At 40.9% G+C, this 26,815-nt stretch overlaps 1 protein-coding gene across 2 annotated transcripts in view; it reads left to right on the forward strand.

The window, feature by feature from the left end:
- The window catches only part of mcf2l2 (MCF.2 cell line derived transforming sequence-like 2), a 65,765-nt gene that overhangs the window by 30,881 nt on the left and 8,069 nt on the right, over positions 1-26,815 (forward strand). For both annotated transcript variants that reach the window (XM_030791158.1, XM_030791157.1), the window contains exons 16-26: positions 3,638-3,704; positions 3,873-3,988; positions 4,898-4,967; positions 5,091-5,183; positions 7,060-7,152; positions 7,947-8,072; positions 8,411-8,632; positions 11,360-11,452; positions 16,746-16,824; positions 17,573-17,627; positions 17,750-17,850. In XM_030791158.1, coding sequence (XP_030647018.1) covers positions 3,638-3,704; positions 3,873-3,988; positions 4,898-4,967; positions 5,091-5,183; positions 7,060-7,152; positions 7,947-8,072; positions 8,411-8,632; positions 11,360-11,452; positions 16,746-16,824; positions 17,573-17,627; positions 17,750-17,850 — 1,115 coding nt within the window. The remainder of the gene's footprint in view (positions 1-3,637; positions 3,705-3,872; positions 3,989-4,897; positions 4,968-5,090; positions 5,184-7,059; positions 7,153-7,946; positions 8,073-8,410; positions 8,633-11,359; positions 11,453-16,745; positions 16,825-17,572; positions 17,628-17,749; positions 17,851-26,815) is intronic.

The following is a 26,815-nucleotide window of genomic DNA, read 5'->3' on the forward strand; positions in this document are numbered from 1 at the left end:
ATCAACTTCCAAAGTTGCCTTTTACAAATCTGCCCATAAAACTACACCACCTGATTGTTGTTTCTGTGGAATGATTGTTAAGATGGCTATGAGTAATTGTCAGACACATGTGTGGGAACATGTTCACTGGTCTGGGAAATTAGAACCTTCTAAAATGATTTTCCGTGGAACAATTGTGTTCCCCAGTTCCGAGTATTTTTACATGTATGGGCTGCCCTGCTTCATCTGTGAAGGACAATTGTGTGCATGCTACATTATGCTCTCCTACATCACATGTGTCCAGCCAGAAAATAAATCACATGTGCTGATAAAGAGAGGGAAAAATACCTCTTTGTCAACTGAGTTTGCAAAATGTTTAAGGTTATTTGAAGCTTTACCTGATGCAATATCTGCTTGTGAAAAAGTCAAAAGTAAGACCATTTTTAATATGTTTGCTTTCAGAGGCTCTCGTTTGTATTAACCAGCAAATGAGCCAACAGTCATTTCTCATGTGTGAGAACAGGGAGGAAGTGATAGATCCAGTAAAACTAGTTTTTCTTTCGTATTGTTCATGGCCTGTACATATTATTTCACGGGAGGACAAAACAAAAACAATTGAGATATGATAATGATATTTGTTATGTGAATAATTTAATTAGTGTGTCTGTTTTTTATTCAGATTTTATAGATCACAGACCTGTTTCACAAACATGCTGACCCCTATATGTGGGCAGTGTGTGTAGGGGAGAGGGAAAAAAACAAAAAAAGAACACGCAGAAAGTTGTGGACTGAAAGCCTTCGGCGAGCCGGCTTTAGGGGAGATAATGGTGGGCTTTAATACGTACCCCACGGAACCGCTGAGTGCTATGCAAAAACACTGGCAACAACAAAAAAAGATCATTACAACAGCAGATTCACTTAACGCTGTGGCTTGTCACATGCGGATCTCTGCTGGGATCATCTCCTATGAAGCCTGATGTAACCAGTCTGTGTAAAGAAATTGTTCGTTGTTTTCAGAAAAAAAAAAAAACTGCTCTGAACTAAAGATCTGATTTGAAAAAAAGAAAATTTAAACTGAAAATCTTCTGTCAATTTTCAGATCTTGTAAGTTTTAAAGACAGTGTTTTATTTCAAGCTTAATACTGGGGTCTTGTTATAGTAGCTTTTAGCAATTCTCGTAAATATTTGATATTTGTGAAACGCACGCATGCACAGATATATAAGTATATACACATAATCAGACACACAGACAGACAGACAGACAGACAGATAGATAGATAGATAGATAGATAGATAGATAGTGTATGTCCGTGTGACTGTGTATGTGCCGTAACCTTGTCAGCACAGTATAACTAGTCAGATCAGATTATGCTTTTTGTATAAGTAGGCTTTTATTTATTTATTATGTTATTAATGAACAACGTTAAGAACAGGAATGAGGAATATTTATTCAGTTGCATATGTGTTAGCTTTTCCCTCATGAACTAACAGTTACTGAAACACTTCCGTTTCTTAAGGAATAGTTTGTGGGCTCTAGAGGACAGCTGTATGAGATGAAAATATTCCACAGTACTGTTTAAGCACATTGTCTGTTCTCTCCTTCTGACACTTCCACTAGCATACTGCCTGACAGATTGACTTACACATCTGTGTTCCTCCAGATCTCACAAACACCCAGTGAAATCACCCAGTGAACACCCAGTGAAAAGCGTTCCTTGTTATTTGCTTTGGTTCCACTTTGGTAAAATTATTTGAACTGTCACAATACCTCGTCCGTGAGTTTTGAGCGAGTTCAAGAAATATTTTTAGGTCGGAGTTGGTTACCAGCTAAGAGCTTCTGTCCAAAAACATTTGCAACAAAAGATAGATGTTTTGGTGCTGCGACCGGTGGTCCCCACCCAAAATAAAATCAACAGACCACAACAAGCCAGACCGAAGTCTATTTTTTTACACACTTTTAACAGTGCAGAAGATTTAAGGCTTATGGGTTTCAGAATGAAGAGAGTGGTCTGTAGGTGCGGGAACATTAAGGGTGTTGTCCAGTGTTCCCTTTACAAAGGTTTGTCCGTGCTCCTAATCAGACTCACAGCCTATCAGTGACAAACTCCAACTGTTCACACAAGTTGACACACATTTAAAAAAGACACGGTTGTGCGCTGTACAGCTGACTTCTCTCTCGTTTTACCTTCTCCCATTCACACTCTGAGTACATATGCCTCTGGCGTAAAAAAAAACCCCCAAAACAATAAACAGCTCTGCTCTCATGTGACTCACCAGGATGTATAGGAGTATATCCATGTTGTTGGAAAAGTACTGGGCTTCTGCTCTCTACTTTCTTTCTCTGACTGCTTTTCTGTGAGAGATCCAGGAGCCATCAGAGGCCTGGCTGTACTTCTCTGAGTCGTGAATGCACGACTGTTGCCAGGGCTGCGTCAGTCTGTAAGTGGAAAGTGGAGGGGAGTGGTTGGAGGGAGGAGTGGACATTCTCTGTTTGGGGAGGTTCTCCTTCTCTCCTATTTTTTTTTAGCCTTTTCTTTCCCTTTTTTTTTTTATTAAATATTACTTCCCACTACCTTTGGTTGTAGACTTCTGTGCTGTTCAGATTTAATTGGCTGAGGCTGGCTGTGTCACAATATGGAATGGAATGTTTGTCATCTGAAAAATATTTTAAAAAAAAAGAAAGAAAGAAACACATTAAGTCTAATTCACTGGTCATAAGGAGCACAATTCAAGCCAAGATTGTAACCAGCCCAACAAGGTCTACACAATATAGACTGTGTCGGCGTGCTGACAACACCTTATCTTAATCTGTGGTATATTTATTGCTGATGGTGTTGAAATGCATGTGCTTATTGTTAAGGCATCAAATGGAGAAGCTAGTCTGTTCAGTCGTTAGACACCGCCTTTTAATAAGTCACAATTATTAGGTTAACAACCTCATATGTTTCATGTAAACACTATCTCCAAGCCAGTTCAGCCCATGGAAATGAGGTGCAGCCAGCGAGAGAAAACAGAGAAAACCAGGCAACGTAAGTTCCCGGTAATAACTGTCAGTGACTGCTTGGGTATGGTAATAAGGGAGAGTTACGATATGATATCATCTACTGTCTCGCCTGATCTTTGGGACGGATGTACATCCAACTCAGTGGGAATGAAAAATGTGTGTGTGTGTGTGTGTGCGTGCGTGCGGCAGCGTTCATTTATTTGACAGTAAAAATGCGGACGTCCATCCGAGTGGCATGGAGCAGACTGACAATCTCATGAGGGGGCATAAAAACCCCGGGAGTCATACAAATGTGTCCATTACAGGCCTCATTAAAGATGGGAAATGTTAGTGCTTTGTTTTACAGCTTCATCTGCCTTCTAATTTTCTGTTGAATCCTGTACAAACACTCAAAGGCCCCCTTCATTACCCCACACCCAATGCTAACCCTAACCACGCACAAACCTCTTTCTAAAATTAAACCACATGTGACATACCACAGAAGCCAAACAGGGCTGTGCACTACAGTTTCTCTCTCCACCGCTTAATATTTGAGGGTTATTTTCTTAATCATATTGATGATGACTGTTGATTGTCTGTAGCTCCTAATTATGGACGTCGGTTAATTGTATCCATAGCCACGCCGATAACCTTTTGCTTTGTTTCTCCTTACAGACACATTATAAACGAACTGATAGAAACAGAAAGACTATATGTTGAAGAGCTCCAAAGCATCATAGAGGTACACAAATCTCATCATTAAATAGACTCTCAGCATTCCAACTTAAAATTGACATGTAGGTTTGCCTTTGCCATAATACAATAAGTTGTTGTTTGGTTTTACGTGCGCTATGCCAGCTCCTTCATTTGTTTGTATTTTGTTGGTAAACAAACTCTCTTATTGCTATAGGGATATGCTGCATCGCTGGACAACGCTGAACTATCGCACCTCATCCCAGCCGCACTAGAAAACAAGAAAGATGTGCTCTTTGGAAACCTCGAGGAAATCTATGACTTCCACAACAGGTAAAAAAAAAAAAAAAAAAAGTAGTCCAGCTCCGTTTCTATTCTGTGTATGGGGAGAGGAAACAGACAAACTTGTCTTTTCTGATGCTCCAGTTCTGGCTGCCAGCACCAACGGCTCTGTGCCTGCGAGACGCATTCCTGCCGTGGTTTGACTGCTATAGGCGGTTAGGCGTAACAGCTGCTTTGAGCCTTTCGCTTTTGCGCGCCCCCCCCCCCCCCCCCCCCCCATATCATCTTCTAGTAAACTGTCTTGTTTGTTTGTTTTTGAATACACACCTGGCTCTGTGTTTTCATATGGGAGAACTCTCTCCCTGTCAAAGGTACCTCGTACCATGTAAACAAACATTCCCTCAGACACCAGTTGGAGGGAATGGACTAGTGTGGCTATTGTTGTTTGGTTCTGCCTTCAGGCTGTTTGGGTCGCATTGTTTGGTTGGCCTCATGGAAGGTTTCACTCCTCCTGACGGTGCACAGTCCTAGGTGAGATAGAGTTACAGGAAGAACAGATGAGCGGCTTAACAATGAGATTCCATCGTGGGCCCTATCGTCGGGGCGTCTCCCCAGCGCCTGTTTCCACAGAGCCTCGGTCACGCACAAAGAAACGCGCCCCTTCTCGTTTCAGTTACACCCCGGCTTTAGCGCCGCTTGCATTCTCTCTCTCTCCACTTTAAACAATGGCCTGTCACTGAGGATTCACCAAGAATCCGTACCAGTGAAGTGCTAGCTGAAATTCCTGTTTGATGCAGTATAAACTCTTTGGCATTAACTGTCACTATTTTTTCTTTTAATGAAGATTGCAGGCGCAGTTGCTTTGCCACATGTTAACCTTGAGGTTCATAGTTCAAGACCATTAAGGAAAAATTCTTTTCTTCTCAGACACTCCCTTAACTCCACTATTTCTTATTACAGAACATTTCTAAGAGAGTTAGAAAACTGCGTCGAAAAGCCGGAATTAGTCGGGACGTGTTTCTTAAAGAGGGTGAGTGGTTCCTGGACACTAAACATGGGTGAATGAAAATGATACAGGCTAAACTGTTTTATGTAAACTGAAGAGGTAAGTGTCAAAAGGAGAGCTGAAGGACAGTCCTCTGTTTGCTTTCAGAAAGAGGAGTTACAGGTTTATGAGAAATACTGTCAAAACAAGCCCCGCTCGGAAGCCCTGTGGAGACAGTGTGGAGATTCGCTGTTCTTTCAGGTACCGTGTCACACTCTTGGTTTATGCGCTCCCATGCACACTGCACTGATAAGACTGTAACTAACTGACACAGGTCCCTGCCATTTCCCACTTCCTCCTTCTCTACTGTTTTGTCTTTTAAATTCGTTTTCCTCAAACTCAAAACACCTCAGAGTGGTGAAATATATAGATGAACATGTCATATTTGTTTTAAAAACATGTATCACGTAAACATGTTGGTGTTGTTTAGACCACTCTGAAGTATTTGTAAACTGTTACGTAACTATGATTAAACATTAATAAATAGCATAATCACTGTTCAACCTCAAATATCAGATGAAAAACAGGAGGAATCCATAATAAAGGAAAGATGAATCAATATATTAATACGTACTCTCCAATTAGGCTGCTGTTTATGTTCAGAGCAGCTTTAGTTCCTGTTAGAGCTTCTTTAATTACTGTGGAGATTATTTTGTGCTGGCTAATTACAGTTGCTCCAACTGTTGTAAAAATGCCCACATTCAAAAGCTTAATCCCTTGAATGTATATTCCCTCTGTTTTCTCTGTGTTTCCTGTCCTGTTTTAATTTGCCCAATTAAAACAAGCATATTGATATTTAATTACATATGTTAGGCCTCTAAAACTTTTGCTGGAAGCATCAAGCAGCTAAACAGTTTTTAACTGGATATTATTTTATGTTTCAAACAGACCATAAAGTCTGTTTGATTACTTTTTATCCTGATTTTTCTAGTTATGTCTTTTTCTTTCTGAAGACCAAACCATAGATGAATGAGCATAGAAGCAGATTTTAAATAGTAAATGAGTAGAAATGCAAAAATATGCCAAACTGATATGAAATCATCTCTAAAGAGCTGTGCCCCTCCACACTTTGCAGGTTGATGTACAAAAATGTAGTCATGTGAAAATCACGAAGGGTTCATTTATAAATTTAGTTGAGTTTCCATTTAACCTTGATCATTTTCTTATAGCTTTTTGTTGCCTTTCAGTTAGCCAGCTAATATCAGCAACAGACTGAAGTTAGCGACTAATCTAAATTGGCAAATAGTAAATAGTAGTTAAAATAGTATTTTAAAATTAAATAGTATATTTGACCAACACAAATAAGTCTTTCATTTATCACCACTATAGACCATGTTCTGTGGTTTGCAGACTTCTTGACAGGCTCTATATAGGTCATGACTTTGTCTCTTATCATTAGCATATAAAAGCTTTTCTTTTGACAAACCATTTGAATAAAGTGTGTGATTTCCGTGTGGATGGCTTTAAGTTAATGTTTCCTTTGAATGGCACCAACAATGCTCCTCTCTTGTGTAAGCCTGTTTAGTCAGCGTGAACTGCAAAACTTTTTCATTTCCATCCATTGTTCTATTAGCGTACAGGAAAGGATATGGACAAAGCTGGTTAATGGCAAACTAAGGAACTATCAAGTCTAAAACATTTTCTGCAGCTGCTGCTAAATGTTTGCTAGTGTTATAAAAAAAAACCAGAGAGAGTGCACATGACCGGGGATGGCCCGAATAAATAAATGAATGAATTGAACGGCCAGGGAAGTGGCCAAAGTTGATGTTAGTGTGGGAGCACCCCTCCCCCAACCCCGGTCCCACACACGGGGCCTGTGGACCAGGCCTGGCCTGACCTGGCCTTTGGCTGTAGATCTTTAGCAAGCCTAAACTATCAAGCATTCCTTCAATGTGCCCCTGTAAAAAACGAGTTCAGATAAACTAATGTATTGTTTTCTGTTAATGGCAGTAGTAAAAGGCTCTTGAAAAAAAGAAAAGTTTACTATTGATAGAAAAGAATCATGTATTTTTTTTTTTTGTTTGTTTTCTGAACAGTTTCAATAACACTCTCTGTTATTTACTGATCAATGATACAGGAATGTCAGAAAAGACTGGACCACAAACTTTCATTGGATGCTTACCTTCTCAAGCCTGTGCAAAGGATCACCAAATATCAACTCATGCTGAAGGTAAGTTAAGTCACTCTAACCAAAGCCCAGTTTTAACCTGGGCATTAGCATATTGACACACTGTTCCTCAAACCTAGTCCTGAAAGCCCATTGTTATGGCTCAACCCCAGATGACTTAAATGGGGGCTGGGCAAGTTCTCTGTATCTCCCTCTCTTTGCTCTGGGGGCTGTGGGGGCATGTTGGTTTGGGAGCTTGTGGAGTGACTGGAGGGTTGTGAATTCAAACCACAACTCATTGGCTGGGAGTCCTTGACTGAGGGGATAATCAACCTCACAGTTATCCAGAGGTGTGTAGCCTTTGACATTGATAGAGGTTGGAATAATTGTCAGCTGTTCTGAGGTAAAGGCGCTGACATAAATGAAAACGGAAAGAATTAAAAAAAAAAACATGTGCAGGTCTGTGGGACATAAAGAACAGGGAAACACTGCCTTTGCATATGAATTTTATTTGCATATAAACACACTTACATTTATACTTACATTTTACTGCATACCTGTCTAGATTCATGACCTTGTCTGTACAGTGTGACTACGTATGTGTTTGTATGTGAACCTAATTTATGTAACTTATGTAATTATCTGATTATTATTACAGCCTATAAGAAGAAAGAGTACATACGTGGTTGTTACTATTATTATTATTATTTGTTTATTTATTTATTTTTCTATGACAAATATGATATATAGCTATGTCTGTCTGTAGTGTATGCAGCATTAGTTTATTTTATTTTTTATTATTTAACTCATCTTTAGCTTATTTTTACTTTTGATTGATTTATTTGTTTATTTTTTAGGAGATGCTGAAATGCAGTAAAAACTCGGAAGGAACTTCAGAGCTGGAGGAGGCCTTAGCAACCATGCTGGAGATTGTTAAGTCTGTGAACGACTCCATGCACCAGATAGCCATCACTGGCTTTGAGGTATTCTTAGCCTACAGCTGAACTTCTGAACAGATACACAGATAAATGGGGTGGGTAAAACTAGTGAGGAAGACATCCCATCCAGTACAGAAGGCAATGATAACCTAGAACGTTTTGCCAGACACATTGTCGTTACACGTGTTAGTCTAAGCTTGACTAATCAGTGGAAGGACATTGTGTTCTAGGTATGGAAAAGTCATTACAAGAGGTCCATTGAATGTTTGTGTATGTGTATGTGTGTGTGTGTGTGTGTGTATGTGTGTGCACAATTGTGTTTGTCTGTGCACCTGTGTGTGTGTGTGTGTGTGTGTGTGTGTGTGTATTTTCTTGCCTCCTAGGGTAACCTGAATGACTTGGGCAAGCTGCTTATGCAGGGGTCCTTTAACGTATGGACAGACCATAAGAAAGGTCACAACAAGGTCAAGGACCTGGCCCGCTTCAAACCCATGCAAAGACACCTGTTTCTTTACAACAAAATGCTTCTGTTCTGTAAGAAACGCGAGGAGACCTCGGACGGCCACGAAAAGTCCCCCTCTTACAGTTTCAAACACTCTTTAAAGGTGAGACTGGGCTTCTTGTCCAACTGTCTGAATGTAAAATAATGAGATGTGCCTGGGTCTTCCTGTGATTATACTCATTTCCGGCGAAGCTTGTCGACTGCAAAACAATTTTGCTGTTCTTTCTCCCTGATAGAATTAGGTTGCTCGGCCACTTCAGTTCTGCTGTGTGTGTGTGTGTATGTGTGTGTGTGTGTGTGTGCGTGAGCGCGCGCATTAATGTTTCTTCTCATTATAGTTTGTAGTCCATCTGAGTGTAATTACAAAACAGAAGGAGACATAATCCACTCCTATCAAATGAGAACATCAGGACATCAGTTGTGGGCAATCATGTACTGTCAGAAAAAGAGATCTTTTATTGATTGAAAACATTTACTTTTTAAGTGTTGACATTAACTGTATTAACTGTATACAGTTCTGAGTATATTCTACAAAAGCCATATATCAAGTATTTTTGACAAGAAGTACAAAACTTAAAATTCCAGATGAAAAAATGTCAGAGGTACAGACAAACACCCATATGTTCAAAAAGGGTGACGATACTCTCTGAGATAATGATCTAGAACAACCTCGTGCGTAAGCAGGCCTCACTTCCTATCTCTTATGTCAGCTCATACCGTAAAGTCAAAAATGTGGCCTTATCAGAGAGTGTCTGAGAATGCCTCATCTGTTTTTGTCCATGGGTTTGAGATATAAGTTTTACCTCTTCATTATACAGTGTTGTGTCATTACTGCAGAATGTGTTTGTCCATAAAAGGTTTATTTTGGCTGTTTTTTAGTCAGAAAACTTTAATGGGGATGTTTAACACTGCTTAACATATATAGACATTGGTTAAATATATGTATAAGTCCCTGTTGCATTTAACGTTATTTATATGGTTGTGTGTTTATATTTTTTGTATATTTGCATATTTGATTAGCTTTAGTCGGAATAGTCTTTTTTAAGTGTAATGTAAATCTCCGTGATTGTACACACACACACACACACACACACCGTGAACAGTGAGCAGTGAAACTTTAACTTAAACTGTAACTGTAACTTTAAGGGTGTGACATTGAGGAGGTCAAAGTTCACGGGTTAGTCATTTGTCTGCATTTGTCTGCAGAGCTGCTAGAAACGTTGAGTAGAAATATGAGCCAGGAAGCAAATATCTGCGTGCTCTATACTCTCAGCTCACATGAAATTCTTGTAACTTCAAATTCTCCTCAGATTCTCCAAAGCTTCAAGATTTACTGCTGTTTGGGCGTTTGTGTTTCAAAATGAACTTCTGAACACATGTTGATTGTTTCCATAAATGTTTCTGGAAATTACTCAGCCACACCCTGTTTTCACAGGAGTTGTTCGGTCCACTAGCAACTTATCAGTTGAAAGCTGCAACAATAGGAATAGAATAGGACAGAATGCCTTTACTGTTATACAATGAAATTTGCTGTGCAGCTCCTGAAACAGTTCATTTAACATTCCACACATGATTACACACACACACACACACACACACACGCATACACACACCTGCCCATATAAGATGAATAATAATAAAATAATAATAAAAAAGCAATTAAAAAAGAAGTGGCATATCAAAAGCTACTATTGCGGCATATTAAAAAGGAGCATGTCAGAAGCTACTGTTGTACATTGTATCGAATGCAATTGCACCATATAAGTTATTATTGCCAAAAAAAAAAAAAAAAGAAATTGTGTTTTGATGTTTAGATATGTCATGATGTCATCACCATGGTTAAAGTACCAATGTAGTCCAATATGAATATTTCCAGTTACTGGTTGCGATTCTACTCAAAACACGTAAACTTTACAATTAACTTGTGGGGCATTTTGACACCTCAGCCTCAGTGAGCTCTTGACGTCATCTGCAGCATTCCAGATACCAGATATGAAATCACATATTTCGATCCATTTACATGCTTATCTGTGTTTGCTACCATTCCACAGGTATGAGAGCACATATTTTGACTTTCACTTTCACACTTGACCTTTCTTAAATGTAGTCCTGGCTATGGTGGCAGCTGTAACGGGGAACAGGTCAGGAGAGGAGAGGCAAAAGCATCATAGTGCATGTGCTTGTATTTTTTTCCCCCCAATTTTAAACACAGAATTAAGCATGACTGAAGGCCTTCTGCTCTTCTTTCCAAGTTAACACAACATGCAGTATAGAACACAGAAATACCATGTATCTTATTTATTTATTTATTTATTTGCTTGTTTGTTTATTTATCAGTTGGTGACAAACAGCATTTGCTGTCCTATGCTGGTGTATTTTTCCTCAAAAACAGAGTGCATGCTAAATGCTAAATGTCAACAAAACTTTAACAGCTAAAAGCAGCTGAACTCAGGTTAATAATGTGAACCTACATAATTTACTTTTTAAATAAAATGAAAACCCTCTGTGTATTTATTTTTGTGTAAAATGTCGTGTAAAAACTCCTTTTTTTGGGCCTCGGGCATGTCTTTGTGGTGCAGGAATGACTTTGGAATGTTCTGCAGATCAGTAATTGCCTATTGATGTCTGGAACTGAAACTTTTCTCCAGAGACACAACAAATAATGATGCCTAATTGATCTTTTCATAAAAGCAGGAAGCTCTTAACAGACTGCAAAACAAAATGGAGAAAGACCTTGATCCTGCATAGGTTTTTAGAAACGGCATGAAAGTAACTTTAATAAGACTCAGGAAACACTAAAATACGTGTTATTTTCAATGTCTTTTTGCAGATGAGTGCTGTGGGAATCACTGAGAACGTGAAAGGAGACAACAAGAAGTTCGAAGTTTGGTACAATGGGAGAGAGGAAGTCTATATCATTCAGGTGGGTGGCCAGTCCCTTTACTGGAAGGAAGCTGCAGCGTTGAATTTGAAATGACAAGTCTTTAAAACATAAAAACATCTTTGTTCAGCAACTTGTTATTAAGGCTTGGTAACCAAGCATTAAGAACCCAAGTACTGAATTAATGGTATTAACGGTAAGGTGATATAAATAAGAGATAATGGTGATAAGACAGCAACTGAATGCCCATCATCCAACTTTTCTGTCATGCGTAGTCCTCACACGTGGCCTTATTTTAGATAAAGTCTGGTAAACAGGTTCTGTGCAAACACAACACACCCATATCTTGAAATCTACTGGGAACTACGAAAGAGAGCAAACACCAACATACAATGATTTAACTGGTCAATGAGCCAGTCTAAGAGCCTCAGTGGAGCATGGCATAGATTCTTTAAGTGTCAGCAATGCTGTTGGGTGGATGTGACACCATCCTTCCATGGAAATTCCATTACTAAATGCTTTATTGATGGTGGTGTAAAACGCTATCTTGGGCACCATTTCCATAAGTGTTCAAACAATTTCATATCTGGTGTCACGGATAGCGATAGCATTCGGTTCTCTTAGTTTCCTATGTCATTAGACCATTCAGGGGACAAGTGGACTTAAACTGTGCCAGAGAATGCACCTCAAACTGGAACAGAAATACTCCTGCACTGTTAGATTCAAGATTCAAAACTTTTATTGTCATATGCACAGCAAAACAGGCAGTTACACTGTACAATGCAATTCTTACTTTGCTTATCCTTCGTTTACCAAAAAAAAAAAGAAAAAAAAAAGATAAATGTAAAAAATAAAAATCTTTTATAAAAATATTAAAAAAATCTGGGGTAGGATCTAGAATAAGTGAACTTAGTAATTAAGGCTGCATGTGCGGTGTTGTGCAAAGGGCAGAGAGCATTATTGTAGATAACAGTAGAAGACAGAGGCAATAAATAAATGTGTACGTCAGAGTTGAGTAAGGTACAGTAAATAATGTGTGTGTGTGTGTGTGTGTCAGCCAGAGATCAACCAGTTCAGGGTGGTGGGAGGGGGCAGTGTGTGAGAGAGTCATTCACAAGCCTGATTGCCTGTGGACAGGAACCGTTTGTCAGCCTTGAGCCGTTTTCACATATGCACTACGAACTATAACCGCAGAATCAAGTTCGCATTATGTCCGAAGGTGCCCTTTCACACATGCAGCACACAGCAGCAGATAGTCCGAGTCAGACGCTTTCACACATACTCGAAATAGTCCGTTTAGTTTAGGCGGGGTTGGCGCCGGGGTAGAGTGTGCAGGAGGCAGGACATGACGCAAAAAGTACTTCTGCGAAAATCGCAGTGTTTTGTTTACAACAAGTCGAAAAAGGTGGACGAGGCTACTGACTTTTGCCTGACGATTTCGGCATCGGCCCTTACCGACAGAAGTTCCCGAATCTCGTCGCCTCTCCAGTAAGTCATTTTCATTGGCGTCTTCATGTAAATGACCCTTCTTCTTCATCCTCGGATGTTTGTGTTCTTCTAGTTTCGCGCCAGTCACATGTTAGAAACAGCATCAACACGCCCACTTGCTCGCTGTGAGTTTGTACTAGAGGGCTGGTAGAATAAAGTCCGTTTAGAATCCTAGTCGACTGATTCTGACATTTTTATTTACCCATACAGCCCCTTCGGTTAGAATCCTGATTATTTTAGGGTTGCAGTGCATGTATGAAAGGGGCTTTGTTGTCCTGGACTTCACACTTCTGTAAGTGTGAAGAGGCTGTACGGTATCCAGTCCCTGATGATGCTGTGGACCCTCCTGATGACCCTGGTGAGGTAAATGTTCTGCAGTAAGGGGAGGGCTGCTCCTGAAATGGACTGTGCAGTTTTGATCACACGCTGGAGAGCCTTCCTGTCCTGAGCGGTGCAGTTTCAATATCAGACTGTGATGGAGCTGGTAAGAACACTGTCGACCGTACTTCTGTAGAAGTTCCTGAGAAATTTGGCTGGCGTGCCAAATTTCCTCAGCCTTCTTGGGAAGTACAGTCGCTGCTGGGACTTCCTGATGATGTGGTGTGTGTTGGGCGACCAGGTGAGATCCTCACTGGTGTAGACGCCAAAGGAATTTGAAGATTTTCACCGTCTCCATCTCTGTCCCACCTATGTGCAGTGGTGTGTGCAGCTCCCCCCTCCTCCTTGGGTCAACAATCATCTCCTTGGTTTTGTCTGCATTAAGGGAAAGATTGTTGTAATGACACCAGGCCACCAGATCTGCCACCTGCCTCCTGTACGGCGTCTTGTCTCCACCAGTGATCAGTCCAATGACTGTTATGTCGTCAGCAAACTTGATGATACTGGTGTTGTTTTAGGATCCAAGCAGTTGTGCGTGAAGAGTGTGTACAGCAGGGGGCTAAGCACACAGCCCTGAGGGGTCCATGTGCTTACAGTTCTTATGCTGTATGTGCGGCTGCCAACTCTGACGGACTGGGGTCTGTCCGTCAGAAAGTTCAGCATCCAGTTACAAAGAGTGGGTGTCAGTCCAAGGGTGAGGAGCTTTCCAGAGAGTTTGCGTGGGATGACTGTGTTGACGGCGGAGCTGTAGTCGATAAACAGCATTCTAACATAGGTGTCCTTGCCCTCCAGGTGTGTGAGGGCTGTGTGAGTGGCAGTGCTGACTGCGTCGTCAGTGGACCGGTTCTGATGGTACACAAACTGCAGAGGGTCTAAGGTGTCTGGAATGGTCTCTTGGATGTGAAGTCATGACTATCCCTTCGAAACACTTCATCACAGCTGGAGTGAGTGCAATGGGACGATAGTCATTTAGGCGAGTCATGGAGCTTTTCTTTGGGAGGGGCACAGTGGTAGTGGACTTGAAGCAGGAATGCACAGAAGCTTGCGCAAAGATTGAAAATGTCTGCAAACACATCAGCCAGCTCTGATGAGCAAACCCGGAGTGCACGCCTGGGGATGTTGTCTGGGCCACCTGCCTTCCGTGGGTTTATTCTCCTCACAGCCTTACACACTTCTGCCGTTGACACAGTGAGTGATGTGTTCTGTGTGCGCTCTGTGGCCATAACCCCTTTCCGTCGGTCGGCGTTGAGGGCCTCAAAGTGAACGTAGAACTCGTTTAGCTCATCTGGCAGTGTGCCGTGGCTGGTTGTGACCTCCCTGCTCCTCTGCTGGTAATCTGTGATGTGCCTCAGGCCTTGCCACATGTGCCGGGAGTCAGCGGTGGTGTAGTATCTCTCCAGCTTCAGTCTGTATTGTCTCTTGGACCTACGCAGGTCATAACTGGCCCTTTTGTAGTCATCGGCGTTGCCTGAAACAAATGCAGTGGAGCAAGCGCTTAGCATGGACTCGACTTCAGTTTATCCAAGGTTTTTATTGGGATATTTCCTGCAGCGTTGTGTGGGAACAACGATCTCAATACAGGTGCTAATGTAGCCAGTTACCCCAGAGGCATAGTCCTCTAAATCAACAGTGCATTCCTCTTGCAAAGCAGCAGTTTTGAATACATCCCAGTTTGTACTTTCAAAGCAGTCCTGAAGCACCAAATCAGTTTCTTCATTCCACACTTTAACGGTTTTGCTCACTGAGGGGGCTTGCTTGAGAAGTTGTCTGTTCAATGGGTAGAGAAACACAGAGATGTGGTCAGGCTGTCTGAAATGCAGCTGGAGTGCAGCCTTATGGGCACCCCTCACGTTGCTCTCCGTCATCGTAAAGTTCATGTGCCGATGGTACTTGGGGCGGACAGTGCTCAGGCTGCAGTGGTTGAAATCGCTGGCTACGATGAACACAGCGTCCAGGTGTACAGTCTCTTGTTTTGCTGATCATGTCGTGCAGCATCCCCAGCGCAGTCGCACAGTTCGCCCGTGGCAGTACGTAAACAGCCAGTATGAACACTGCGCTAAACTCCCTCGGCAGATAATAGGGTTTGCACTTCACCATCAGCAGTTCTAAATCAGTGTTTTTTTCGAAAGTCTGTACGTCTGAACACCACCTGTTGTTCACGTAGATGCAGACACCACTGCCTCTGTTCTTGTCCAATGCCAATGTGCGGTCCCCATGGTGGACGGAGTGTGTTTGTAGCCGGATCACCAAGTCTGGTGTGGTGTCCGAGAGCCAGGTTTCCATGAGAATGAGAGCACAACACTGCCTGATCTCACATTAGCTAGAAGCAGGCTAGATAGCAGTGGTCACGTAGCCCTTGCCTTTATCCTAGCATGTAGCCCACCTCTCTTGCCACGCTTCCATCTTGACCGCTCTGTCCGTCAGCTCACCTGAGGCCGGTGTTGCTGGGCTTTGCCGGTTGGAGTTAGTGGAGTGTGAGCGTAGAATACAGCCAAAATCAGAAAGGCTAAAGGTAAGTTCATGGTGAACTTAACTGATATCCAGGGGCGCCTCTCTACTGTTGTGTAGGTGATCTGTACATTTAAGATAAATACTAAAGCTAAAATAAATAATATATAGCGTTGGTGGCAGGAGGAAGACCCAAAGACATCAACCTCGGTGAGTGCCATCTTATCCATGTTGGAGTATGTTGGCATCTGGGTGCTTGTTGGTCTGCACCATGCAATCATTCATTGACTTAGCATATGACAACCATAGTATTTCTCCCGGGGAAGCTCTCATCAGGCCATTCTTGACAAAGCTGTGTGCTATAGGCTTAGGTTAATATTTGATTTGAATAATATTTGATTTGAAGGGTCTGTTCACCCTTGTATTTGAAACAAATGCACTTTTGGCCACAGTTAAACCAAGCTGATCTCGTTCTTCCCTCAGAATTCCACGTCAGTGTCACGTTAGGCTTGTGATTCAGTCAAGTCTCGCATCAACAAGTTAGTTGTTTTCATCACCGAAGCTCCTTTCAAATGTGACCAATCAGTTCCTCTTTTCAGGGTCACTGAGAAAACTCACCTGTCCTGTAGCGCTTCCATTCGGTGTGCTTTGTATCCATCACTAACTCTTGTGTTTTGTTTTGTTTTTTTAGTTTAGCCATGACAGTGTTTCTCAATTCCAGTCCTGTGGACCCACAAGACAACACTTTTTGCTATAGCCCAGTGCTATCACACCTGATTCAACTTATTTCTTGATTACCTACCCCTTATCTTTGCTTGGTATTGGTCAAAATGTGTTTCTTGGTCTTGTATTTTCTGGTACCTGCATTGTCTGGTACCTGAAATGACTTGGTGTCATCTCACTGTTGACCACTGGGAGGCATTGCTGGTCTGTTCAGAGAAGAAACGTGGAGTGGTCCTGTGTCAGGTGGAGCATGGTTTTGAGCCTTCAGTATGAAACTGTTTTATCTCTGTATTTCCAGGCTTCATCCATGGATGTGAAGAACATGTGGGTGTCTGAGATACGCAAGGTGTTGACAGGACAGCTGGAGGCCTGCAGAGGTAATGCTGGACTCACTTGGAAGCGTCCTGGTGACAGCTACTGCAAAAACTCGCGCATCACACTCACAATGTTAATCACACATTACATCAACACTGAAATCCAGACATATACAAAAACTGTCACTTGCCTCTGTTTCTGCTGACACTGTGTCTTTGTCTGTATGCGTGCGAGTATGTGTGTGTATATGTATGTGAGTGAGTGTGTTTGGGTGTGTGTTGGCAGAAGTGAAAGAGGAAGGGAAAAAGAAATTTGACATACGCATGCAAAGATACGCATTTAACACTGATCTATGGGCTACTTTCTCACGTATCGAGAAAAACGCTCTTTTTCGTAGTGCTATGGCATCACTGAATGACAAAGAAGCTCATTGGTCAAGCCAGTTTGCAACATATGTGGAAATGTTTAGCCACAACCATGGCTCGACTCACTGCTTTAATCAAGCCATTTTATTTATTTTATTTTATTTTATTCTTTTCATCAGTGCTTTTTCAACTGTCATCAGCTTCAAACCCTCAGTCCAAATAGTCAAAGTAAACACATGTAGCTTGCCTTGCATGTAACTTTAGTGCCAATTTAAATACATGTCAATTTTCTTTGTGCAGTTGCTAGAGATGTTTCTCATCAGCAAATGTACCTTGAAATTAATTAATGTTGATCTAAGACAAATATGACTGGGCACATGTGAGTAAGAGAGACATAACGCAGTCTCTTTTTTTGTTGAACCTTTTCTGTTCTCTCAATCCACAGAGGCAAGTCAGCTCCATCAAAGGATCACAGAGAACATCTACCATGCCCCTATGAGGTATCGTACGTTCTCCTCCTAGAAGCCTGTTTGATCGGACAGTTGTGTGAGTGGAGTGCTGTGTTTACTGTCTGATACTTTACTGATTTTCACCAGTTTACTGTAGTGTTTTTCTCTGGCAGGAGTGGACGTAAGGCTCCCCTCAGGCAGTCTGACTCCTCCAGTCCAGAGACAGGCCTCAGACGTGGTGGAGACTCTGGTCCCTATATGAGACAGAGAAGAGGTGAGTGACAACCCCCCCCCCCCCCCCCCCCCCAAGTCCTGCCTGACTGCCCCCAGTGACAAATACTGAAAAACAGATTACGTTATATGAATACAAAATTAAAGATCTCTCATGAGCCTTTTCCTACTGCTCTCCCTTCCTCTGGAATGGTCTACCTACAGAAATTAGGGAGGCAAACTCTCTTCATACCTTTAAAACTAAACTTAACTGAACTTTATCTATTTTCTCTAACTTATGGATAATATAATTTTGATTTAACTTTGTTGTGGCCATGTAAAGCTCTTTGAGGCTATAAATAGTGATATTGGTCTCTAAACAAATTTGTATTATTATTATTATTATTATTATGATTATTATGATTATTATTATTAAGCGTTTTGCTACTGAAATGCTTTTTTTTTTTGCCAAATAGACATTTATTTTGTGAATTCAAAAGTCTACCACTGGGCACATTTCCTGTAAATTTCTTTGGAAACATTATTTTTAGAATACCCTCAACAGTTATGGTTTAGCACAAGTAGAAGCAGTCAAGTCAGTTATGAGAGCCAAGTCTGCATCTTACTAATGCCTTTTTTGGTTGGGTAAACAGCTGGGGAAATTGAAATTCACAGCGCACCGAACGCCAGACAAGGTCCTGGTTGCTGAGATGTCGAGAAATGGGAGTTATGTAAAACAATAAAATGACTGTATAGTCCACTGGCATGACTTGGCCAACTGTTGATGAAATATTCCCAAAACAAACTCGGAGCTTATCAAGTATTTGCTTAAAGAGTTCCCTTGCCTTACTTTCTGAGAAGTGTAACAGTCTCAGCAAATTCAAGACAAGTGACATAGAAAAACGAAAGAAAAATAATACTGAAACTCTGAATCCAAGAAATTACAGAGAAGTGAAATGTTTTTTTTTTGAAAAAGGTAGTTTGCTGCATAGGCAGGTTTCAAAGTCCTGTTTAAGATTTCTCCATGAGTATAAACACGGTGAACTGTATTGTTCCTTTACTTACTTCAGTGACAACTCCTTTGAAAAACAAAGGGATGTCCCTGTCCTTTTTTTTTTTTTTTTTTTTTTTGAATTTCCAACAGCCACAAAACACGATTGGAGAGGGGGGAAAAAGGAATTAAAACAGCAGCAACATTGCATATCAACACAGATATAGACATACATTTAGACATATGGGGGATAGAGATGTAGGCATAGCAGCGTACCCAAAATAACTATCATTTCATCATCACCATGAGGGCTCAGATCAAACAGGTATGCTCTCAATAGTTTACCAACGCGGAGCATATTTTCCAAAATTTCTGACGGATATCGTATGCCAGCCTTTCAAGGGGAAGAAATTCCATAATTTGGTGAACCCACGTGTTGAAAAAGGGGATGGATTTACTATTCCATAGGAGAAGAATGCCTTTTTTTTTAGCAAGATAGCACATAATTATGAATAAGTATTCTTTGTCGAGGTCAAAAACAAAATCATCCTCTGCGTAGAGAAGATATAGACAAGGATTTAGATCAAACTGACAGCCCAAAATTTTTTGGACAGCATCATAAATTGATTGCCAGAATATAGAAATTTCTTTACAGGTCCAAAATACTCGCATATATGTCCCGATTTCAGAATTACACTTCCTGCAAATTGGGGATATTTCTGAATTCATTCTGTGGAGTGGCAGTGGAGCATAATAATATCTGTGAATAAATTTATAGTTGGATTCCATTTACCTTTATGCTGGTAAGTGAGTGATATATCTTCTTACAGATGTCTGACCATAAGTCATCACTGATAGCCATTTCCAAATCTTTCTCCCAAGATTTTCTAAGGGGTGCGAGAGAGCAGCATGATCTTTCTGACAGAGTGGTGTATGCATATGATAGTTTAGCTGCCAAGGGCTTCACACCCAGTACAAAATGCAAAGGAGATAGAGGGCAACCCTGTCTGGTTCTCCTGCCCAGTGAAAACGTGTCTGAGCTCGAGCCATTGGTGGAGACAACTGCACTTCAATTGGCATATAAAGCTTTTATTCAGCATATGAAGATGAGGCCCATTTCAGATTTCTGTAAAACAGCAAACAGAAAGCCCTGTTGGAGCATGTCAAAGGCTTTTTCAGCATCTAAAGAGATTAATATAGCCGGTGTGCACTGAGAGTTTACATGGTCTGTTACATGAGGGAGTTGCCTGATGTTGTCGAAGGAGTACCTGTTCATGATAAACCCAGTCTGATCTGGCCTTATCGATTTTAGCAGGAGCATTTCCAGCTGCGGTGAGATTGCAGTTGAGCAAGGTAGTTCGCTGATATGATGAGCAATTTAGTGGATCCTTATCTTTTTTTTAAATAAAGGTTAAATACAAGCAGATTTCATTATCTCAGGGAGAGTTGCATTCTCACAAAAATCGAACAACACTGGCATGAAAACAGATTTGAGTTGGTCATGTTTTGTGTCCTTATCAGATTTTGCTACCGGTCGTGGGAATTTATAGCGTAGTCTATGAATTATTGCTACCAGGTCAAAAAATGCTACTGGAAGGCAGCAACTTTTACATGATTTTGACATGTTATAGAAACAGTAACAAATAGATCTTGTCAGAAAATGCTACCAACATGAGATTATCACTATCTATCAAACTATTGTTTAAAAATAGCGAGTGAATGAGTGGGCAACAATTCCAAAAGTTTTACCTACATTTTTAAAGACCGTTTCTACCCTCTGAGGACGCAACAGATTGTGGATGGGCATTTGGTTCTATAAGCTTTACCGTTTTTTCATGCCTACGCATGCACACTACCTGCTGGTTGCACGTTCTGATGGGTTGCAAAAAATGATGGGACACCGGGACTTTTGTGGGATGGCACAGAGACAGTAAGTTTCCCATACTTCCTCAAATGTAAACGGTAAGTTCAGCCTTTGTCTGTTGAGATCAGACAGTTTTTGGTAAGGGGATATTTTCCAGAAACAGGCTCAGCTCGTCAGCCGAACATGCACATTCAGGAGTATACAGGTTCTTATAAAAATCATAAAAAGTTTCATTTATCATTAGAGGGTCATACGTAATTCATTATTGTTCCTCTGAATAGCAGCAATGGTTCGCTCTGGTAGCTCCTTTTTTGATGGATAAGCTGGTAACCTGCTGGGCAGAGGTGAGAAGTAATGAGGTACGAGTACTTTGTTACTGTATTGTATAGAGTTTTCAGGTATCTGTACTTTACTTGAGTATTTATTTTTCTGACAACCTTTTACCCCCTACATTTTAACACAAATATCTGTACTTTCCACTCCTTACATCTGTAAAACAGGCTCGATGCTTTAGTTTGAATGCATTTGAGGGGAATTATCGATTATTTTTATTTTGCATCATTGCGCGCCTTCCCAATATCAAGACAGATTTCAACCTAAATGGATGGGACATTAACACACAGAAAAGACGATACCTTAGTGTATCCATTGGTGCATATCACCCACGACTCGTAACAAGACGAAAATGACGTAAAAGATGTAACAAAACAAAACAGACAAGAGAGGGGGACTCGACCGTGGAGAGAAGGTGCGATGTGATGAGTGTGTGCTGTCTGTGACAGGGAGAACTCGTAGCGACATGGTTGATATGAACCAGACAACACTGCTGACGGAGCAGACTCAGAGCAGCGAGACATTCCCCATCCATGGCCTTATTTAAGAGAAATGTTTGTTGGCTGTCCTGTAGAGATGAGGGAATTTCTAACAAAAGAGTTTAAGGCTTAATTAGACCTGAAGTGCGTTCTTGTGTTGATCATAATGTTTTGAGTTCTGTTGCTGACACTGAAAACTGTGATGGAGTATTAGGGCCACACTGAGGATAAAACAATTCTGAGATTTTGAGAATAAAGTCATAATTTAACAAGAATAAAGTTGTAATATTACGAGAATTAAGTCGTAATATTGCGAGAATAGAGTCGGAATTAAAAAAAAAAAATTCTGACTGAATATTTTTTCAGTCATATTCCCCATCTATAATTTATACAGCAAGGCGGCCCACATTCGCCCTCTACGCCTGCTAAACAAATCGCATGTTAAACAGGTTAAATTGAAACTGATGCACTGTATTTGTAGATCGCATGATAGCCTACATCCAAGCAGATTGCATGCCTGTAAATCAGCTACCTGTCACCTGGTACTACAAGTCCCGTAACCCCACCTCTGATTCTAACTGTGAGTTACCTCCTGGCTTGAAAAGACATTTGTGGTGATGTTGTGGATTCACTTGACAAAAGTTTCTGGTCAGGATTTTTCACAGCATTTTTCTCTAAAACTAGAGAAGTATAACAGAAGTAGAGTAGAATTAGTAGTAGAATAAGAGTGAGATGAAGCTGCCATAGCAAGCAGCCAGCCCCCTCTGTTGGCCAAAACAAGCACAACACGAGACGTCTGCCTGTCTGCTCCGCTGCCTGGTGTTTCTCTCCTGTTTGGTTTTAATTCACAGTTTAAAACAGGGACATTTTCGGGGACAGCTCCAGCCAGGGACAGGCCGCCAAAAATGGGGGCCGTCCCTGGAGAGCAGGGACGTCTGGTCACCCTATTTAGCAGCCTCCCAAATAGTAGCAGGGGAAACTGGGGAATCAGCATTATTCTGTTTATAGTCATCAGTCCATGCACACATTTCATTTTTAAAATCCTCATTTGCAAGTAGGGAGCTGTTGAACTGCCAGCTCCTCAATTTAGGGATGTCTTTACTGCGATCAAATGATAACCTTACATGAGAGATGTCTTAGAGAAACATAGGCCTGATAGTGCATGAGTGAATGATGTTAACAAAATATTGTGGAATAAGAAAATAATCTATACATGAGTATGACTTATGTACATTTGAGTAAAATGCATAATACTTTGTGGTGCCATTGAACTCTCTCCGTATATCCACCAGTCCAGTCTCTCCTGCCCCAAAGTATTCACTAATTCAGCAGCCTGAGTTAGAGGCCTGGGTTTGTGATGATTTATCTAAATTTGAATTTAAAGTACAGTTAAAGTCACCAGCTAAGAATCCAAAACCCGTGCAATGCTCATTAAATAGCGATATCATATTAGACATGAATCTGGGGTTGTCTGTACTGGGGGCATATATATAGAAAATAGCCAATGGCCGCCCATACAAGGTTCCAATAATTATAGTGAACCTTCCCTCAGGATCGGATAGATTTTTCTCAAATATGAACGGAATCTGTCTGCAAATTAAGATTGCAGTTCCCCGGCTACTAGTATTAGTACTATAAGAGGAAAAATACACCTGCCCCACCCAGTGTCTACGTAATTAAGCGTGTTCGGTGTCGTTTAAGTGCGTCTGCTGTAACACGGCAATATCTGTTCTCTCCTTTTCCAACGGCTGTAATTTTTTTTTTTTCTCTTTATCGGATGTCCCAGTCCATTTACATGACATGAAATCATATTTAATTGAGTGCTGCTAGCCACAGCTTATTAGGAAAGTATTAGGAAATTAAACGTTCTCAATAGTTACAAAAATGAATGCTGCTAATAATAATAAAAAACTTTACAAAGAGAACCTGGACATCCCAGACAGATTCCCAAATAATCCGACATTCCCGTTTATTGCCACAAAAAAAAAAAAAAAGACCACGAGGCTGTTCTGAAACAACAGGAATTTAGAGCCCAGTTGCCTTGCACAGTCCAACTAAACTGTAACAATGCCTGTACCTACTCTGCTTAAGCCGACAATTCCTGCAGCTAAATGAACAGATACAAAAGCTGATAGCTTTTTGTTTGTTGTAGCTAACCGGGTAAAATGGACAAAATAATGATAATAACAAAAACAGAATGACAGAGGGAGTACTGCCACTCTATTGCTGTGCCAGAAAACACAAATTTAGAAAAGCCAGCTAGCTAGCTAGCTAACCACTTAGGTAGCGTCGACATGTGCAAATGCTGCAGGGAATTAGGAACCGTTGTCCTATCATTTTTTGCAACCCATCAGAATGTGCAACCAGCGGCTAGAGCACATGGGCAGGCATGAAGAAAAAGTACAAGTACAATAGGCAATTACAGTTACTTTGAGACAAGTTAGTTATCTTACACCGGCTTTACTAACGTTTGCTTTATCTAAATGTGCCTCCTATTGCTAACGTTAACAGGGCTCCGTCGCGATGCTTGGAGTATCACTTCTTTGTCGGTATATTTCAGAAAGCGCGGAGTAATTGGCTGCGGATGTTTGCCTTTAGCCGACTATGGCAGGATCAGCAGGACGGGGTTTTTCCTTCGGCCCCTGTTTTCAGGATAATCAGTCTTAGATTCCAGGAGAGCAACTTTTACTGGCCTAAGCAAGAGCAGATTGATTTGCAGATAGTGAGTTTTCGAGGTGCATCATCCTCTCCTAGGCCTCCTCCAGACGGCCTTCATCGCCCGCGATCCTGTTCTTGGTAGTGGGGACAGTGTTCTCCAAGGTGGATACTTTGCTTGCTATTTCAGACAGATGCGTAACAGTTCCATCACGCTTATCACAAAGCTCTAGACGGTGAGATTTTAGTTTGGTCATTATGTCGTCCATAGATGGCGTTTGGCTAATGGTTGCGTCAGCGGCCGCATTAGTGTTGTTAGCAGTGGCGCCAAGACTCTTAAAACTTCCTGTGTTTTTAATGTTGGCAGTCCTCCTTGCTCTCGTGAGAATATCACACCGTTTCGAAGCGTGACTTCAAGATATTGCGACGCTGTTTAAGTATGACCAGGGATAGCAACAGTGAAGGAGTTATATTCGAATTAAAGCTAAAACTGTGCCGAGCGAATAAACTACGCGGCTATCTGGTTCAAAGGTCACGCCTCTCCCACAACTTGAATGCTTAGTATCAGCTAATAAAGGGAATTGAGGAAGGAAGAATTAAGGGAAGTAATAAAGGGAATTGAAGACTAATAAGAAGTATAGAAAGGGAAATGAAAAGTGATTTACTGAAAACATTGTTTGCTTCATGGTGTCCAGATATTGATGGTAATGGTAGGGGCCAATAATGTTTGCTCTGAAAGGCCAACTTATCCACTGTAACAAACAGTCACTGTAATCATTGGGTTGATGTAGATCCCACTGGGACTTGTCCAGTTTAGGGTTTGATATATTTTGTTTGGACAAGAAGAACCGATTTTTATACTTGACCAATATATGAAAAACTAGTCTGAAATAGAAAACAAATAGCTGACCAATTAAATTTCACTGTCTAAAATAGCACATGACCATCGATTAAGCATAGCTAGCTAATGTTGCTAAGCTTAGATAAGTTATTTAGTTAGCAAGCCTTTTGACAGCCAATCTCCTCTCAAAAAAAGAGACAGTTACTAAATCAACATTTAGATTCAGAAAATGCTCAGCTAATACCCTTACCTCCTTTACTTCATTAGACTCTAACTGTTTTTTTTTCTGCTGCCGGATCAGTTTTTACTAGTTGTGCATCTTCCTAGTTTTTGCACAGAAAGTTCTTTGGCCAAAAAGTAAAGACTGCTCTCATAGTTTTCAAAAACTGAAAGGACAGGTATACGGCGAAGGTGAGAGACTTCTTGCCAGTTTTTCTCAGTCTTTGTATGAACAGACTGCACTCTCAGTACAGTTTCCATGGTGAAAATGTGAAGGCAAGTCTGGAAATAATGGGAACATCTGAGTGTCTGGACAACACCTTGGAGCATTTTGGCTGGCTTAGCTATTAGATTTTGGGATTTATGTGTCCTTTTTTATTATTTGTCCTCATAATTGCTAGGCCCACTTTAATAAGAAAAACAAACAAACAAAAAAATAAAATAAAATAAACACCAAACTTAAATCAATACATTGTTGTCTTTGTGTCAGTTTTACTTCAAATCAAAACATTTGAATGTGTATCGAAGCAAACTCGTACTATGTGTGGCCATAACTGACTAATTGCTTAACGACCATCTGTTGACTGGTAATTTGACAGAAATAAGCACAGACCAGTTGGTCCCATCCCACTAATATGAGGTTTGTGAACCAGGAACAGGAGCCGGATCCACTCCCACTGTTTTTTTTTTTTTAACCGTCCTGCAGATTGGAGCATAATTCCATTAACAGAGACGAGAGTCTAAATAACCTGAGCCATTTGAACCTCGGTCTGGTACAAACAGAGAAGGAAACGCAAATGTCCAACTGACTTCACCTGACCAACAGTGTCCTGTGGTTACTGAAAGGGAATGTGTGTGTGTGTGTGTGTGTGTGTGTGTGAGTTATTGGATATGCTCTCAGAACCATTCACTAAGTAAGAGAGAGGCAGGGAGAGAATGGAAAAAAGAAAAGAGACTTTGACTCTTCTCTGTGGGAAAGATGTTTTGGAGGGAAGAGGTAGGTCTTTGAGGTTTCTGCGCGTGGCAGGGGTTGATAGAGGAGCGCGGTGAACTGCGGGGTACTGGAGTTTTTGTGAGTAACTGATTCTGACAGCCTTTTAGCCCAGCAGAGAACATATACTGACACCTTCACAGAACCCTAGGTTAAACAATGTTATAACACTGGACATAGAGAACAGCACAGAACCCAACACATAATAGTGCGCATGATGCAAAACTGTGCCGTTTGCACTTTCATACATGTCATTTTCATTTTTATACACTGTCAGGCAACATATGTTTTCATGTTGCCTAACAGTGATGGGCATTAATTGCTCCGATATTATAATAAACAATGAACACTTAATTTAAGACTTTAAGTAAGCGTACGCCACACTTGTACATGCTGTGTGCTTATACCTGACAGCTCGCTGTACCAGCATGCATTAAGCACTATTTGCTGTGCTAGTATACCAGCTCTGTTATTATTATTGGATCTTGAATTTTCATCAGTAAACTTTTTATTATTTATTCTTTAACTTTTATTTCAGCATTTCACTAAAACCGCTAGGAGTCATCCATTCAAATGTATGTCTGTCATAGTGATGTGAGTTTACTGCATAACAATGTCATTTGTATATTCAAAGCGAATGCTTGGGCAGAAATATG

Source organism: Chanos chanos, chromosome 14 (genome assembly GCF_902362185.1).
Source record: "Chanos chanos chromosome 14, fChaCha1.1, whole genome shotgun sequence".
NCBI lineage: Eukaryota > Metazoa > Chordata > Actinopteri > Gonorynchiformes > Chanidae > Chanos > Chanos chanos.